This window comes from Schistocerca nitens, chromosome 1, assembly GCF_023898315.1.
Source record: "Schistocerca nitens isolate TAMUIC-IGC-003100 chromosome 1, iqSchNite1.1, whole genome shotgun sequence".
NCBI lineage: Eukaryota > Metazoa > Arthropoda > Insecta > Orthoptera > Acrididae > Schistocerca > Schistocerca nitens.
Window position 1 is genome coordinate 1,024,415,343 of NC_064614.1, and position 17,761 is coordinate 1,024,433,103.

Here is a 17,761-nt window from a genome sequence, read left to right on the forward strand (position 1 = left end):
ACCACACTTGCTAGGTGGCAGCCTTTAAATCGGCCGCAGTCCATTAGTATGCGTCGGACCCGCGTGTCGCCACTGTCAGTGATCGCAGACCGAGCGCCGCCACACGGCAGGTCTAGAGAGACTTACTAGCACTCGCCCCAGTTGTACAGCCGACGTTCGTAGCAGTGGTTCACTGACAAATTACACTCTCATTTGCCGAGACGATAGTTAGCATAGCCTTCAGCTACGTCAATTGCTACGACCTAGCAAGGCGCCGTATTCAATTGATATTTATTATTGTGGAGCATGTATCATCAAGAGCGATGTTCTACAATTATGGATTAAAGTTAAGTATTACATCATCTACGTACTTTATTTGCAATTCTCAAGACATTGTCCTGTTCCAGACCTCACGTCAGTCAGCGTGTAATTAAACGCGTGCATTTCGGCCTCCTCTAGCAACATGGTGTTGGCTCTTCTGCCAACACTTCAGCAGTGATAAAACATGTAATTTATAGTCTTAATAGAAATGGATTCTTTCCTGCCTTTGTATGGAACTATTCACTTTTATTGTATGTCAATTTCCATTTAATTTGGGAAGATGTATGAAAAAACTCTAATTGTCCTTATGAAACATTCAATATGTAAAAATGATAGTAATTGCTTAAAACCATATAAATAGAGGTGATTTGTACGCTGCCATACTTCAGTTTTAGGCAGAATTTTGTATCAACAGCATGTAGTCAGAATTTGTCACAGTGTAAGCTGTTTTACAACTGGAAGATGTAAGTTCCACTGAACATCTAGCATGTGAAATAAAAATCTTCGCAAAGAAGAACTACTAAAACTTATTTCGACCATTTCATATTATCCATGTGACGATGCAGTGATATCTAAATGAACCTATGGCAGCACCAAGAAGCAGCATCTTGGATTACACAAGATACGTATAAAACTGGTGGAGGGTTATCTCTGAATGCCGTTACTGTGTTGTAAAACATGGTATGAAATAATTAGATAGTGACTGAACATTGTTTTTCTTGTGTTAAACTACGATACACATCGCAAACTTTGCACAGGTTTTATTACAACATGGTGAAAGGAGCTGGGATGTGTATAAAAATCCATCATATGCTAATAGTCATTAAGTTTCAGGTGGAATAATTGTTTACAACATACTATGCAATATACCATTACTGGGACGTAAATAGAAACAAGGACCTGTATGGAAAAGTGGACGTGTGAATTAACGGACCAACACCAACAGCATGGACTGTCAAATGAGGATCAAATATATCATTATTTACATAAAAGAACAGTTAAACAGTACCTGACAGGAACTAAAATTGCATGTCAATGTCAGTCAGGCAAAAATAATTATGTATGACATACTTTGCAAGTATTATAGGAAAGATAGTTTTCGGAAATGTTTCTTTTTTTTCATCATCTCATTGAGTTGTGCAAAATTAGTTAAAATGAGTACAAGCAACAAAAATAGTGACCAAGCTGGAATCACAACAAAATTGAGTCAGCAACTGCATGCATCTAAACATTCAAAGCCACGAGAATTCAGCAAGTAGTATAAATTCACCTTTCCATGGATTTCAACAACTGGTAATTTTGTTGGAACAATTATCCAAGTTACTACATAGTAAACTGTCAGAGCAAAATAAAAAAGATTAGACATGACGCTGAAAATAATTTCTAAAAAAAAAAAAAAAAAAAAAAAAAAAAAAAAAAAAAAAAAGGACCAGAAACTAGAAGCAACTAGGGAAGATATTAACAAGGCAAATGGACAAATAAACAATGTAAATGAAAGCATAGACAATGTTGAATCTGAAATTGATATTTGAAGAATGTTGCAGTTGCTGAATTACAGCTAGTTAACAAATGTGTCACTGAACAAGTAAAAACAACAGAAAACATGAAGTTGAAATTGAGGTTCATGTAGGTGCAGATGATGTTGCTAATGAGTATTTTGATACTATTGATGCTGATGATGTATTTTATGATGAATTAGATGGTATGGTTTATGTGGAAGTATTAGACAAGGATATGAGTAATAGAATGGTAGGATATAATGATCTGGAATCAGAGAACCAGGTACATGAAAATCAATTGATACCCACTGAGGTCAGTGAGATATTACATAGTTGGTACAATAAGGAGGATCAAGATAGGCTAATTAGTGATAAGATACTAAAAGCATTGGAAGAGAATGAGGAGTCTATAGGAAAAGGTGATTACTGTGATAGTGTTAAACACATACGCTCTAGTTGTAAGCTACCTTTAAGTACTTTACAACCTAAGTTAGGAAATCAGGTTCAAGTAAGTACAGATTTAAAATGTATGGATATTGAAGATGATTTATTGGCTGAAGGATATAGAAGTAATTAGCATTAAATACTCAGCAGGCAACTCAATAGGCAACTGGAAGGGAGTTTGTCTATTGGACACTGGTAGCCCAGTAAGTGGTGTGTTTGGTAAATTAAGAGATAGAGTAAAGAATACTGAACCGTATACTGAATTTCCAATAACTGGCGTTAAAGTAAAAGGAGCCAATGGGAAACTTAGTAAATCAGTAGGCCAGCATTAATTTCATTTACTGTCAGTAATGTTGTATTTGAGCAATGATATCTGGTAATAACTGACCTGAATGAACACATGTTGTTAGGAATGGATTGGACACTGATAGTTTATGCTAGGTTTAAATGAAGCAGCAAAAAGGAATACAAACGTCTCAAAAATGAGATCGACAGGAAGAGCAACATGGCTGAGCAGGAATGGCTAGAGGACAAATGTAAGGATGTAGAGGCGTATATCACTAGGGGTAAGATAGATACTGCCTACACGAAAATTAGAGAGAACTTTGGAGAAAAGAGAACCACTTGTATGAATATCAAGAGCTCAGATGGAAACCCAGTTCTAAGCAAAGAAGGAAAAGCAGAAAGGTGGAAGGAGTATATAGAGGGTCTATACAAGGGCGATGTTCTTGAGGACAATATTCGGAAATGGAAGAGGATGTACATGAAGATGAAATGAGAGATATGATACTGTATGAAGAGTTTGTCAGAGCACTGAAACACCTAAGTCAAAAAAAGGCCCCGGGAGTGGACAACATTCCATTAGAACTACTGACAGCCTTGGGAGAGCCAGTCCTGACAGAACTCTACCATCTGGTGAGCAAGATGTATGAGACAGGCGAAATACCCTCAGACTTCAAGAAGAATATAATAATTCCAATCCCAAAGAAAGCAGGGGTTGACAGATGTGAAAATTACCGAACTATCAGTTTAATAAGCCACGGCTGCAAAATACTAACTCGAATTCTTTACAGACGAATGGAAAAACTGGTAGAAGCCGACCTTGGGGAAGATCAGTTTGGATTCCATAGAAGTGTTGGAACACGTGAGGCAATACTGACCCTACAACTTATCTTAGAAAATAGATTAAGGAAAGGCAAACCTACATTTCTAGCATTTGTAGACTTAGAGAAAGTTTTTGACAATGTTGACTGGAATACTCTGTTTCAAATTCTGAAGGTCAGTGGTAAACAGCTCTGCACAGGATGATGGTAGCCATGTGGAAGTAGGCCCTCACCTCCCAACAAGAGATGGTCAAGACTTTGGAAACTGCTCACAGGTACAGCCAGGGGGACACTATGAAAGCATCTCTCCCAGATAGAGTGTGTGGCTAGCAGCCAGCAGATCACCCTCAACCAACCCCCAGTGGGAAGCTGGTCGAGGATGCTCAGATCTTCACATCAGTGGTAGCAAAGTAAGCAGCAGCACCATTCCATGGCAGTGGAGTGCATTGGGCTGGCTAGTGTCACATAACTGAAGTCACAAGATAAATATTAGGCAGCGCACCATGAAACAGACATTAATCTTATTTTCTGTAACTCACAAGAGTGTCACACTGACTGACTGCTGGTAACTGAATATAATGGAGTAGCATATGTGCTTCAGAAGTTCCAGTATTTATGCTGATTGGCTTTTGCTGTTGACATTATCAGGTTGTCATGATGAGCAAATTTGACCCAATTTTCTACACTTGTCACTGCTTTATACTTTACTGCAGTGTCCAAACTCTGGCTTTTGGTTCTTGAGCTTGGTGCTTTCTCCCCTGTCAACAAGCTGAAAGTTGTTCTTGCAGTGCTGTCAGAGCGAAGTTATGATGTGGTCATTTTGCTGCTGTTGCACTATGCAGTCTCTGCTTGAGGGCGGCGTAACAATGCTTCAGTTGTGTGCCTCACTATTTGCTACAACAGCTTTCCTTCCTGGTTACAATTTGATTACGACATTGTGCTCAGGCTTTTCTTGGCTTGGTTCTGTGCTTGCTGGGAGAAATAACTTCAAAAATTTTATATTCACCCAGAATTTTTTTCTTTGGTGCAACAATACTGCCTGTCAAAAGATTTGTTTACAATGAAGCGAAGCAAGACACTATGGGCTTCACACCATTCTTTGCCCTCCACTGTCATGATGCCAAAATGACAATGGATACACTGTTTCCATTTCAACTACATCATACTCAGCATGACTGCCATCTCATCATCAGGCAGCTGGCTTGCATACAGATGCTAGATGCCTAAGAGAAAGACTAAGAGCACTATAACACCAAGTAGTGGCCAGTGAGATGCAACCTTGGAAACAGATTATGGATTTTACACCCACTTGGAAAAGTTAATAAAGTGCTACTTTGGGCTGTATCATATCCTTTGCCAATGCCAGACATCACATACGAAACTGAGGATTATAACACTTCATTGAAAAACCAAAAATGCAGACACATCCTCCGTATGAAGCCTTGTTACAATCCAAAGGAGCACATAGACAAGGAAGCTCAAGACCGACTCTGTGATCAAGAAGCATTGACAGGCAAAGCTACCTTTCATGATCATTGCAGAGAAGAGGATGTAACAATGTGACCAAAATGTAAGAATTTGTTGGTGCCACTTTACAGAGGACCACTGATGAGATCTAGATTCAGGGTGTTGTAGTTGCTCCAGTGAGAACTTCTGAAACAGTAGGTTACTGTTTCTCTAGGAGATAGAGCAATGCTCGGAGCTATGGCACATGCAGTGTGGTGTAGTGGTTAGTGTCACTGTCTGGCATGCTATGGGTCGCCAGTTCAAACCTGTCCAGCAGTAGTTGTTTATTATTTATAATTTACCATTTCTTGATGTTTCTTGAAAATCTTATGATCTTAATGTTTGAATATTACGGAATATTCATTGTATAAATAGCTGCACTCTCCATCTAAGATCTCAGCTCTGTTCTAGCTGTATGTTGGAGTCAGTAATAAACATGCTTTCAGTACTAGAGTTGAAGTTCATTGATAACCTGCCTTTGGATTTGGAGTTGATTGTGCTTTAGATGTGACAATACGCTAATAGCAAATATGACTGGGGATAATCTATTCACACTGACAATCTTAGGAATTACTTCTAGATTACATTATTAAGAAAAATATCTGCTTTGAAGAAAGCCACTGTTCCTCCTTTTACTCTATTCAGTTGCTGTTTTCATTAACACGGTACTTCAAACAATGAATTTACGTAATTCCACACAAAATACTATTGTCATTCATTATACTGGCAAAGATCAAAACCTGCCAATAAGGACATTAGAGTCATGTGCAATTTACACCCCGAGTCCAAATATTTTAAGAAACTATCAAAGGAGTTGTTAATAAGGTACCCTTTTTACTTTTTTTTGTGTCTGTATGTTTAAATTTACTGCCTGATATCTACCACCAACCTGTTATAGAATTTTGCAGTAGAACAAAAAACTCCTTTAGGAACCCTAAATGAAGATGTCAAGCCTATATAGAAATTAGTTTTACTTTTAGCATCATGATTTTGAATTGCACACTTAATCTTAAATCACAAGTAGCATTAGGGAATATATGTGTTGGCGTATAAGAATCCATAGGCACTGGAAGAGGCTTCTGCAAGATATTCAGTTATCAAATATCCATTGTTACTGCATGCTTCTATGCAATAAATCACAGCTGCACTGCCCCACAAAATAATAGTCTAGGTGAGTACTGAGTGGAAGTACTCAAGGTATGTTGGTGATCCAGTCTGCAGGACAACATGGTGAATAGATATCTAAGTACAAAGCATGCAGGGATGAGCATTTTGGTTATCTTCTGCAAGTGCCAATCTCACCTCATTTTATTATCATCTGGATCCCTTGGAACTTCACATGTGGAGCTTCATACAGTATGTTCCCACTAATCTCTACTTTTTGTACCTTTAAGTCTTTTTATTTATTTGTGGTTGCATAGTATGACTCCCTGTAGCAAAAAGCTGTTTGGCGTGTACCTGGCTGTGTCTCTCTGACTGGTATGATGTTTCAGCCCTTTATCAGAACACTTGACTTTCTGTCAGTGTTCGAAGACTCCCACAATCCCTCAGACAAATCATTACTGTACATCAAGAAGAAGAGTAGGCCAGGCATCGAATATTGTGGGACAAAATATTTAATGTTTCCCCATTCCAAATTTAATTCATTTCTGTAGTATCTGTTATAACACTCACTTATGGGCCATAATGTTTATTGAACACAATTAACTTCCATAAAAATAAATTAAAATTTCTAATAGTCCATGGACCAAACAGTCATAGTTCTAAATAGTATAGTCATCTGAGCTGCTATAGAAATTAATAATAGGTAGCTTCTGACTAAGTTGCCTAAAGTCCAAGAACTACTTAGTTGAAAGAATGTGTTTAGTTCCATTAAGCCGAGAGATGGTGGAAACCACAAGTTCAAAATTCGTAGCACTACGCACACAGTAAGTAACCATGGGGTCAGAGTCATTGGGTACAGGCAAGTTGAATAATAGCAACTGAGGAAGAGATCATCATCAGGTTGCCTTATATTTGTCCATTGCAGAAGTTCATGTAACTGGCCTTTGGCATTGGCCATGTTCCCATCGCAGGCATCCTCGCTGAATGTGGGTGATGTTACACACACTGACACATCCACTCTTCCATTTCAGCAGTAGACGGGATTACTAAAGTATCATTTGTAAATGTAACCCCTCCTCTTTCTATTTTTAAGATAACACTACATCCAAGGAATTCGGTTCCATTTTAATTTCCTGAGTAGAATCAAATGCCTTGACAAGATCATAGAAACTGTCCACAGATTAAATCTTCTCATTTAGTTCTACCAGGACAGAATCTCTGAGATGTTATATTGCTTTTTCTTGTAAACTGCCTTCACAAAATATTTTGAAAATACAGAAAGAAGGATATGGGTCTAAAATAAGAGGTTACTTGCTTACCTCCTCTTTTGGAAAGGGGTATTATTATTGCATAATTTAGCCTTACAGGAAATACAGCTTGACTTATCCATTGTTTAAAAAGGTAGCTCAAGGTGGGCACTGCCAAGTCAGCACAAGATTTCAGTATTTTGGTTGAAATATCATCAAGACTAGAAGAGTTACTGTTCTCCGCTAACCTAACAATTTTTTTCATCTCTTTAATGGTTAATTTGGCAAAACAGATTGCTACTGGTCAGGTATACAATACCCATTTATGTAACTTTAGCTGATCTGTTTCAGATGCGCCATTTTCTTCTTCTTGTGTTTTCAGCTACTGTTAGAATTCAATGAATTTCTTGGCCAATGATTTGATTTTAGTAGCACCTGTTTTGCTCTATTGTCATCAAGGAGTCAGAGATAAAGTGCCTTTTGTGTTCTAAAATACCTTTGTTTTTTTCTTGGTATTTTGAACTTTAAGTGTACAGTCAACAGTTTTAGTATTTATGATGACATTTTTCAGTCAGATGTTCTTCTCTCAATAATGAAACTGCGCCAACCAGCATTTATATTTCTGTGAAACTGTACTTCTCTCTTCACTAAACCTGGTGGGGAAGGGGGGGATGTCTTATTGGTGTCATTTGACCATCATGGTTAGATCAGAATTATCTGAGATTAAATCAATGTTGAAATTTCCATGGCACAATCACTTACCACTTATTTTTAATGATCATTGTTAGTACCCTCTCTAATTACTTAATGCAGTTTAAAGCATTTCATGCTGAGGCCCGTACACTGTCAGAACCGCTAACTTCTGTGTTTTCAAGTTTATTATTGAAGTGCAATATTCAAAGAGCAGTTCATTGCAGTACTTATTAATGTCTATGGCCTGGAACTTGATTCCTTTTTTTGTGTATACAGGTAGTCTCCCCATTCCCCTTTCCCAAAATAATGTTTACCATGATGGAATACTAACTATAGTCAGTATCATTATTACTGTTACTTTTTGTTTGAACTGCAAAAATTATTGCTAACACATTACATTTAGTGTTTGTTGCAAAACAATTAATATAATAAAGCTCACTGTGTTACAAGATAATTTTATGAAATGAATTAAGTTGCTCTTTGATTGAGACCCCTTGGTAAAATTCTTGCCATTGTTCCTCTCATGTTTAATTTTGCAAGACTTGAAGTTTAGATAGTGTAATCTAGGTAGAAAAGAATAAACTAGTTTAATATTTGGACAACTGTGTCATATTTATGACTGAATCATGCAAAACATTCATGTTCAACGACAATACATAAATTAATAATACAGCACAACATACAATTACACACTGATGTTAACTGACTGGATTTCGCTTCTGATTTTTGCACCTGACTCAAGTTCTCTTTTACAAGAGCACTATCACATATAAGAACATTGTTTTCTATTTAAAATAACAAGCAGAAGTACTCACTCTTTCAAAACTGGAATAATTGTCCATGTTCCAGGATGGTCAAAGTCTTCGTGCATCAGACGGATTTTTAATTTGGGCTGTTAAGAAAAGTATATTAATCTTCACAATTTCACCTTCTGTGCACAATATTAGCAACATTTGCTCACAATAGTGTATATACTAACCTCCTCAGATTGTAGTAATTTTCTGAGATTATTAGCCATTTCTGAATGATGATCATCTTTTTGGCTTATTATAAGAATTACCACTTCATCTGCAGCTGGAAAACATCTCGGCATAAATGACTTCATTTTGAAAATTTAAGATAAATACGAGGGTGGTTTGAAAAGTTCTTGGAACAGAACAGAAAAAACATACATACATCACTGAAACGTTTTTTTTATTTTTCAATGTAGCCTCCTTGTAGATTAATGCACTTGCTCAATCGATTCTCCAGTGGCTTGATCCCATCTCAAAAATGAGTTTCCTCCAGGCCTGCAAAACAGTTGTCAACTCCGGGTATCAATTCTTCGTTTGAAGTGAATCTTCGTCCACCAAGAAAAATTTTCAGTTTTGGGAAAAGATGGAAGTCTGATGGAGTAATATCAGGTGAATAAGACTGGTGTGGCAACAATTCATACCTTAGTTTGCGTAATTTTGCCATGGCAATGGCACATGTGTGTAGGCGGGCATCAAGAGTCATGGCACCCATCTTGCAGATATTTTTTTCATTTCTAATTCTTCCGTTAAACTGTGCCATACCCTTTCAGATTACATCTGGTAAGCATGAGCAATTTCACGTACTTTCAATTGGCAATCCTCCATAATCATTTTGTGCACTTTTGCAATGATTTTTGGAGTAGTGACACATCTTGGCTGACCACTGTGCGGATCACCATCTAAGCTCTCCCGACCAAATTTAAATTCATTTGTCCACTTGGCAACAGTTGAGTATGAAGGTGCAGAGTCCCCCAGTGTATTCTGAAAATCGGCATGAATGTCCTTTGCTTTCATACCTTCCTTTACAAAGTACTTAATCATTGCTTGAATTTCAATTTTTTCCATCTTCGCAATTCACTACACAGGAACAACAACACAGCCATGTCACCGTCACAGCTATCTTCCAAGAGCACTGGTGTGGCACATATTTACAGGCAACAGTCCAATGAATATCATGTGAACAACTTGTTGCACTAACCCTGACCTCTCATGGTAGTTGTGAGAACTTTTCAAACCACCCTCGGGTATAGAATGGTTGGTGGCAAACAATGAGAATCAGTATGATGCATAGAAGTATAGTGATGTGAAAGGACAGTAGGCCTATATGGTACTATTAAAAATATGTGAACCATGTGGGTTATGTATATACACTATCTTATCAAAAGTCTCTAGATACCAATTAGTGGACATTAATATGAGGTGTGTCTATCCTTTGTCTTTATGGTGGTTTCATCTCTGCTGGGGGCACTTTCAATGAGAAATCTGAATGTCTGTGGAGGAATGGCAGCCCATTCTCCCTCAAGAACCAAAACCAGAGAAATTAGTGATTTTGGATGCTGGAATCTGGAAGGAAGCTGGCATTCTAACTCATCCCAAAGGTGTTCCACTTGGTTCAGGTTGGGACTCTGGGCATGTCAGTCCATTTAACGAATGTTATTGTATACAAATTAAAGCCACACAGATGGTACTTTATGAGCGGCACATTATCGCACTGATATAGACAATCATCATCTCTGAAGTGTTGCACTACTATAGGCAGTACACAATGCTGTAAAATGGATTCATATCCTTCTGCATTTAGTATTTTCTTAAGTGTAATGTTGCTAAGCACTGATTATAGAAACATGTGGCTTATGAGGAGCTGGCTTGGACATCATAACCCACTCTTTTTAATTCCCTATGCACTGTCAATGTGCTAGATGGACTGCTGGTAGGAGTTTGAAAATCATGAGTGATTCCTTCAGCCGATTTCATCCAGTCTTTCACAACCATCCACCACAATGGTTGATGGTTCCTGTGTGCCAGTACATTAGGTCTGCCTGGTCTTGTTTTAACTATGGCTGTTCGTTTGTTTTCCCACTTCACAATCACATTATCAACAGTCTTCTTGGGCAGCTTTACAAGGCTTGAAATGCCTCTGATGGATTTGTTACTCAGGTGACCAGTTCATGTTCAAAGTCACTGTGCTCTCCTGACCAACCCATTCTGTTAATTCTGATACTCTGTTGACAAGACAATACTTCCCACCTCCTTTCATACTGGCAGGTCTGCCTCTCATGGCATCTATTGTTCAATTTCATTACATAGGTGTGATCAGATACTTTTGATCAGATACTGTACGGGACACGAAATGCCAATAATAGTATCATACTACAGATGTACGAGTATTACTCATAAGGCCATGCAGCCACTGAAGAAATACACATTGTTTTGAGCTGCTTCACATTGCCAAAGTGGTTTTAAACAGTGAACACCTCATCAGGTGTGCGGTAGGATGCTCAGGTTTCATACCAATGTCATCTTTATTTACTTTTAGTAATCAACATTCGCACAGAACCAGGTTAAATGAGAATGGCAGATATTTTACCAGTTCCAATTCACAAAGCTGATAAGCTCATGAAACCATGCTGATTTATTTAGTTGCATTGTTTGGGGAGCCAATAACTTTGGCTATAAGACGTCAACATATAGACAAGTGTGCAAATAAGTGGACCACATAAAGTTCTGCTGCTTTTGAGTAAATCTATGTTTCTTTCAACTGAGACAAATGCAATAGGACCACGTCCTAAAGCATATGTTTCCCAGCCACATGTTAAAATACTTGCGTACATGTAAGAAGTGAACCAAGCCTGCAGGTGGTGCTGTTGTATTTGATCATAAAAGGTGTCTGTGCAACACTGTAAATGTGTTGCGAGTGTCAGTTGTGGTCAGAATGGTATTCTGTGTAAATGTGAGTGCATTATGTAGAAGCTAAGCGAATTCAAATGTGGGCAAACCTTTGCTGTTTGTAAAGTGGATCCTTCCAAATCAATGGTAGCAAAAGTGTTTGGTGTTTCAAGAGGCACCATATCGAAGATTTATACCACATACAGGGAAAGTGGGGCAAATATCATCCACTGAGTCATAATGTGTGGATGTACCTTTTGAATTTCTTGCTTTTATGTTTTCATTTCTTCAAAATGAATATGTGAAGCGGTAGCCCAGCGTAGAGCCTACACCTACTGCCATGTATTTTTATTTTCAAATGTTAAAAAACATAAGATGTTTTCCCTGTTCCTCAGTAAGAGGAAGGTCTCGCTCTCTGTTAATGAATGAAAGTAGATGCACATTATTTTAGAGCATAATTGGTGGTAGCCATTTTGGTTGATTGGTTGGTTTAAAAGAGGGGGTTGGGGGGGGGGGGGGGGAGGGACCAAACTGCTAGGTCATCAGTCCCTTGTTCCGATTAAAATAGTTCCACAAGGGTGGGAGTAAAATAATCGAGACAAACAAAACACAGCTGGAAGAAAGGAGGAAACCACAAGAATGACAGAAGGGAAACAAACACCAAAATGGACAAAATCAGATAAGAAAGCCAGAGAGAGGTGCAAGAAACATGCAGAAGAGATCAAAACAAGAGAGCAGATTACCAAGGCTGGCTGACCATGAGAATAAAAAGGAGAAGCCAGCCACTCCACAACACACTGAAACCTCCAGCCTAAAAGCACTGAGGTGGAGGACACAGAGGGACGAAGGACATGCGCTAAAACTTAGATCAAATGATAAAACCCACACTCACGAATAAAATGCAAAACTAAAGGTGCTGTTGAGGCATTGTCGCTCAACACCAAAGGTAGCGTGCTGGGAAAGTTAAAAGTCTGCCGCTGAGCGGCTAAAAGTGGACAGTCCAGCACGCGGTTGATGACTGTCATTTGTGAGCCACAGCAACACAGAGGTGGGTCCTCATGATGGAGGAGGTAAACTTGCATTAGCCACATATGGCCAATGCGGAGCTGGCAGAAGACAACTGATTCCCTGTATGAGGAACGTATGGCAGACTTCCACACATTTGTAGTCTCCTTAATGACATGCAGTTTGTTCTGCATACTGTTGTGCCATTCCATCTCCCAAAGCCAAGACACCCTGTGGCATTAAGATGGAATGCAGGTCAGTTTCGGAAATGCCCATCTCCATAGATGGACTCCTCAATGGATGCTACCAAAGGATGGTGAAGGTAATATGGTTGATAGGTTGTAGGCTGCTCAAGACGTCAGTACACAGGAGAAATAACTCGCCAGGGCATGAGCAGATGTGCTCAAGAGCACGAGATATGGCCACCAGTTCTGCAGTGAAAACACTGCAGCCATCTGGTAAGGAGTGCTGTTCAGTACATCCTTCATGAACATACGCAAAGCCCATGTGACCATCAGCCATAGAGCCATTGGTGTAAACCGCTTCATGGCACCGGTACATGTCGAGAATTGGGAGGAAGTGATAGCGGAGAGCTGCAGGATTAATGGAGTCCTTAGGGCCATGTGAGAGGTCCACAAGAATCTGCGGCTGAGGTGTACACCATGGAGGTGTACCTGAATGGACCTCAAGGAGAGGTGGTAACGGGAAGGACTCCAGTTCAGACAGAAGGGACTGGATGCAAACTGCACTCGTAAGCCCTGACCTGGGCCGCTGATGTGGGAGATGAACCACCATGATTGGGAAAACGAGACGGTAATTTGGATGTGCAGGAGAACTACAAACGTGTGCAACGTAACTGGCAGGCAGTTGTGCGTGCCTAACCTTCAATGGAGTGACTCCAGCCTCCACCAGGACACTGGTCACCAGACTCGTTCAAAAAGCTCCCATCTCTAGGCAAACAACACCACAGTGGTGCACTGGTTCAAGTAAACGCAATGCTGAGCACGCCGCCAAACTTTAAACCAGATTCCCATAGTCAAGAAGGGATTGAACAAGGGCTCTGTAGAGCAATCAGCACCCCAGTTGGTGTTGCTCAGGCAGCAGATCAGTGAGGTGCTGCCAGCACTTCTGCTTAAGCTGACAAAGATGAAGTAGCCAAGTCAATCGGGCATCAAAAACCAGTCCGAAGAATCGATATGTCTCCACTACAGTGAGTGGATCGTCATTAAGGTAAAGTTCTGGTTCTGGATGAATGGTGCAACACCGACAGAAATGCATGACACAAAACTTCGCAGCTGAAAACTGGAAGCTGTGGGCTAGAGCCCATCACTGCACTTTGTGAATGGTTCCCTGTAGGCACCACTCAGCAACACCAGTACTGGAGGAGCAGAACGAAATGCAGAAGTCATCCACATACAGAGAAGGTGAGACCGACGGCCCTACAGCTGCTGCTAGACCGTTAATAGCCTCTAAAAATAGAGAGACACTCAATATGGAGCCCTGCAGAATGCCATTCTCCTGGATATGGGGGGAACTATGGGAGGCACCGACTTGAACGTGGAAAGTATGGAGCGACAGGAAGTTTTGAGTAAAAATTGGGAGTGGGCCCCGGAGACCCCACTCATACAATGTGGTAAGGATATGATGTCTCTAGGTCATGTCGTACGCTTTACATAAGTCAAAAAAGACGGCAACCAGATGTTGACGTCTGAAAAGGCTCTTTGAATGGCAGACTCGAGGGACACAAGATTATCAGTGGTAGAGCAACCCTGGCGGAAGCCGCCCTGACATGGAGCCAGTAGGCCACATGACTACAGGACCCAACCCACCTGCCGACACACCATATGTTCCAGCAGCTTACAAAGAAAGTTGGTGAGGCTGATGGGCCGGTAGCTACCCACATCAAGCTGGTTTTGACCGGGTTTGAGCACTGGAATGATGGTGCTCTCCTGCCATTGTGATGGAAAGACGCCATCACACCAGATCTGGTTGAACATGATGAGGAGATGTCGCTTGTAGTCAGACAAGAGACGTTTAATCATTTGACTGTGGGTTCGATCCAGCCCAAGAGAAGTGTCGGGGCAACATGCTAGGGCGCTGAGGAGCTCCCACTCTGTAAATGAGGCGTTATACAGCTCACTGTGGTGTGTAGTGAACGAGAGGACTTTCCTTCCCATCTGCCGTTTGAGAGTGTGAAAGGCTGGGGGGTATTCTCCGATGCCGAGGCTTGAGCATAGTGCTCAGCAAAGTGTTCAGCAATAGCGTTTGTGTCGGTAGATAACACACCATTGACGTTAATGCCAGAGACACCTGTTGGGGGTCTGGTACCCAAAAAGACATCTGATCTTTGTCCAGACTTGGGAAGGTGATGTATGGCACACAATGGTCGACACATACCTCTCCCAACACGCCTCTTTCCTTCGTTTTATAAGCTGGTGAACATGGGCACGGAGCCACTTAAAGACTATTAGGTGCTCTAGGGAAGAGTGCCGCTTATGTCACTGTAGAGCTCGCTGACACTCTTTAATTGCCTCAGCAACTTCCAGCGACCACCAATGGACTGTCTTTCGCCGGGGGCACCGTAAAGAATGAGGGATCACATTTTCTGCCACAGAAACGATCATTGTAGTGACCTGCTCAATGACAACATCGATGGCACCATGTGGGTGAGATTCAGTGGTGACAGCAGAGGTGAAGGCTTCCCAGTCTGCCTTGTTTAAAGCCCATCTGGGTAGGTGTCCATGGGTATGATGCTTGGGGATTGACAGGAAGATGGGTAAGTAGTCACTACCACACAGGTCATCATGTGCTCTCCAGTGGATAGATGGGAGAAGGTCAGCAAGGCAAACTGAGAGATCAATGACCAAATATGTACCATGTGGCACACTGAAATGTGTGGGGGCACGTGTATTTAAGAGACTGAGGTCAAGTAGTAACAGTAAATTTTCGACCTCCCTACCTCGGCCAGTAAGCATGGCGCCACTCCACAAGGGGTTATGCATGTTAAAATCTCCCAAAAGAAGGAAAGGTTTAGGGAGTTGCTCAACCAGTGCAGCCAATACGTTCAAGGGTACTGCACCATCTGGAGGAAGATACACAAAGCAGACAGTTATTTCCTGTGTCATTCTTATCCTGACAGCCACAGCTTCAAGAAGGGTTTGAAGGGGCACAGGTTCACTACATATTGAGTTCAGAACACAGACACAAACTCCAGCTGACACACTATTATGGTCGCTACAGTTCCTGTAATATCCCTTATAGCTGCGGAGGGCAGGGGTCCACATTGCCGGAAACCAGGTTTCCTGGAGCACAATGCAGATAGCAGGTGTAAAGCTTAACAGCTGCCGTAGCTCAGCCAGGTGGTGGAAAAACCCACCGCAGTTCTGCTGGAGGATTACGTAATCGTGAGACTGGGAAGGCATGAAACACTCAATGAGGCAGTCTAACCCTCAGGGTCACCTGCCGCTACCAGATGAGTATCTGTGAGATCGACATCCATTGAGTCTGAGGGCCCAGTGAGAGCTAGGTCCTCAGCAGATGCCAGAATCTCCACCTCATCCTCAGACAAAGAGCTTGCAGGTAGTGGTGGTGTGGGTGCCGCCACAATGTCTTGGTTCTTGGGGGTCTTTTGCTTTTTAGGTTACTCTCACTGCTTCTTAGGTTTGTCCGGCTGGGAGGGCTTCACTGATTCAGTCTCAGGGACTGATGAGGACTGCGAAGCTCTACGACCAGCTACCCATGGTTGCTTCAGCCACTGGCGGGTGTCAGCTTTGCCACTGGTAGGAACCTGGGAAGGGAGTGGCCCAAGGGATCCCTTCCTGGCGAGAGGAGCCGAAGAAGACTTACGCTTCTCCGGCTGAGAAGTGGTGACTGACTCCCGATGGTTTGGGAGGGGGGGGGGGGGGTGTTTGCTCCTGAAGTAGGTTGTGCAGGAGCAACAGGAAGGGAAGTCCCCACACTACACACCATCAATAGGGCAGGGGGAGTCTCACGGCTCAGAGGTACGCGGCAGAACGGAAGATGGTAGAATTGTAGAAGCAGCGGCGTAGGTTGACGTCATATGCACAGGATGTAGCCTCTCATATTTTCTCTTAGCCTCAGTGTAGGTCAGTAGGTCCAGGGTCTTGTATTCCATTAGGCGAATGGTGCCCTCCATAGTTGACACAGATTGGGGGGGGGGGGGGGGGGGGCAAGGCACAGAGAGAATTGGGATATGAACAACATTCACAATACCGACAGGTAATGCTGGAAGTACAGTGAGAAGACATATGGCCAAACTTCCAGCACTTAAAGCATTGCATCGGGGGAGGGATATATGGCTTTACGTCACAGTGGTAGACCATCAACTTGACCTCCTTGGAGGTACGTGGGTGATATTTTCGTAGTGTGGCCTCATGGAGAAGACAAATTAATGGAATTTTTAGAGCACCTCAACTCCATTCATGAGAACATTCGGTTTACCATGGAATTAGAGAAAAATGGTTGCCTCCCTTTCTTGGATGTGCTAGTTAGACAGAGGAGTGATGGCTCTCTGGGGCATTCAGTTTATCGGCAGCCCACACATACTGATTTGTATTTAAATTCATCCAGCTGCCATCACCCATCGCAAACAATGAGTGTACTTAAAACACTTGTACACAGAGCTCATGTAGTGGCAGATGCAGATAGTTTGCCTGAAGAGCTTGCCCACCTGAAGAGGGTTTTCAAAGAGAATGGATATTCTACCCGGCAAATTAGCAAGGCACTTGCAATTAAGCCAAAGAATCAGGGAGTGGAGAAAGAAGAGAGCATGCCTACTAAATCTTTAGCTTTTCTTCCCTTTGTTGGCAACATTTCCTTCAAAACTGCAAGAATCCTCCACGGTTTCGAAGTGAAAGTGATTTTCCATCCACCATTGAAGATTTCCGACCTGCTGGGATCAGTGAAAGACGATATGGTATTGCGGAAGGCGGGAATTTATAAAATACCTTGTCAGTGTGGCATGTCATATATGGGACAAACATTGTGAACAGTGGAAGAACGTTACACTGAACCTCAACGCTGTACTCACCTTCTCCAACCTAGCAGGTCTGCAATTGCTGAGCATTGCATTTCCACTGGACACTCAATGGAGTATGACATGACAACAATTTTGGCCACAGCAACATCTTTTTAGTTACATGACAGACAATCTTATGGAC

The 17,761-nt window shown here is 41.5% G+C and overlaps 1 protein-coding gene across 1 annotated transcript in view; it reads right to left on the reverse strand.

The window, feature by feature from the left end:
• The window catches only part of LOC126196460 (beta-1,3-glucosyltransferase), a 109,480-nt gene that overhangs the window by 76,834 nt on the left and 14,885 nt on the right, over window positions 1-17,761 (reverse strand). The window contains exons 3-4 of the mRNA XM_049934567.1: window positions 8,876-8,970; window positions 8,712-8,788 (exon numbers count right to left, since the gene is read on the reverse strand). Of these exons, the coding sequence (XP_049790524.1) occupies window positions 8,712-8,788; window positions 8,876-8,970 (172 nt within the window). The remainder of the gene's footprint in view (window positions 1-8,711; window positions 8,789-8,875; window positions 8,971-17,761) is intronic.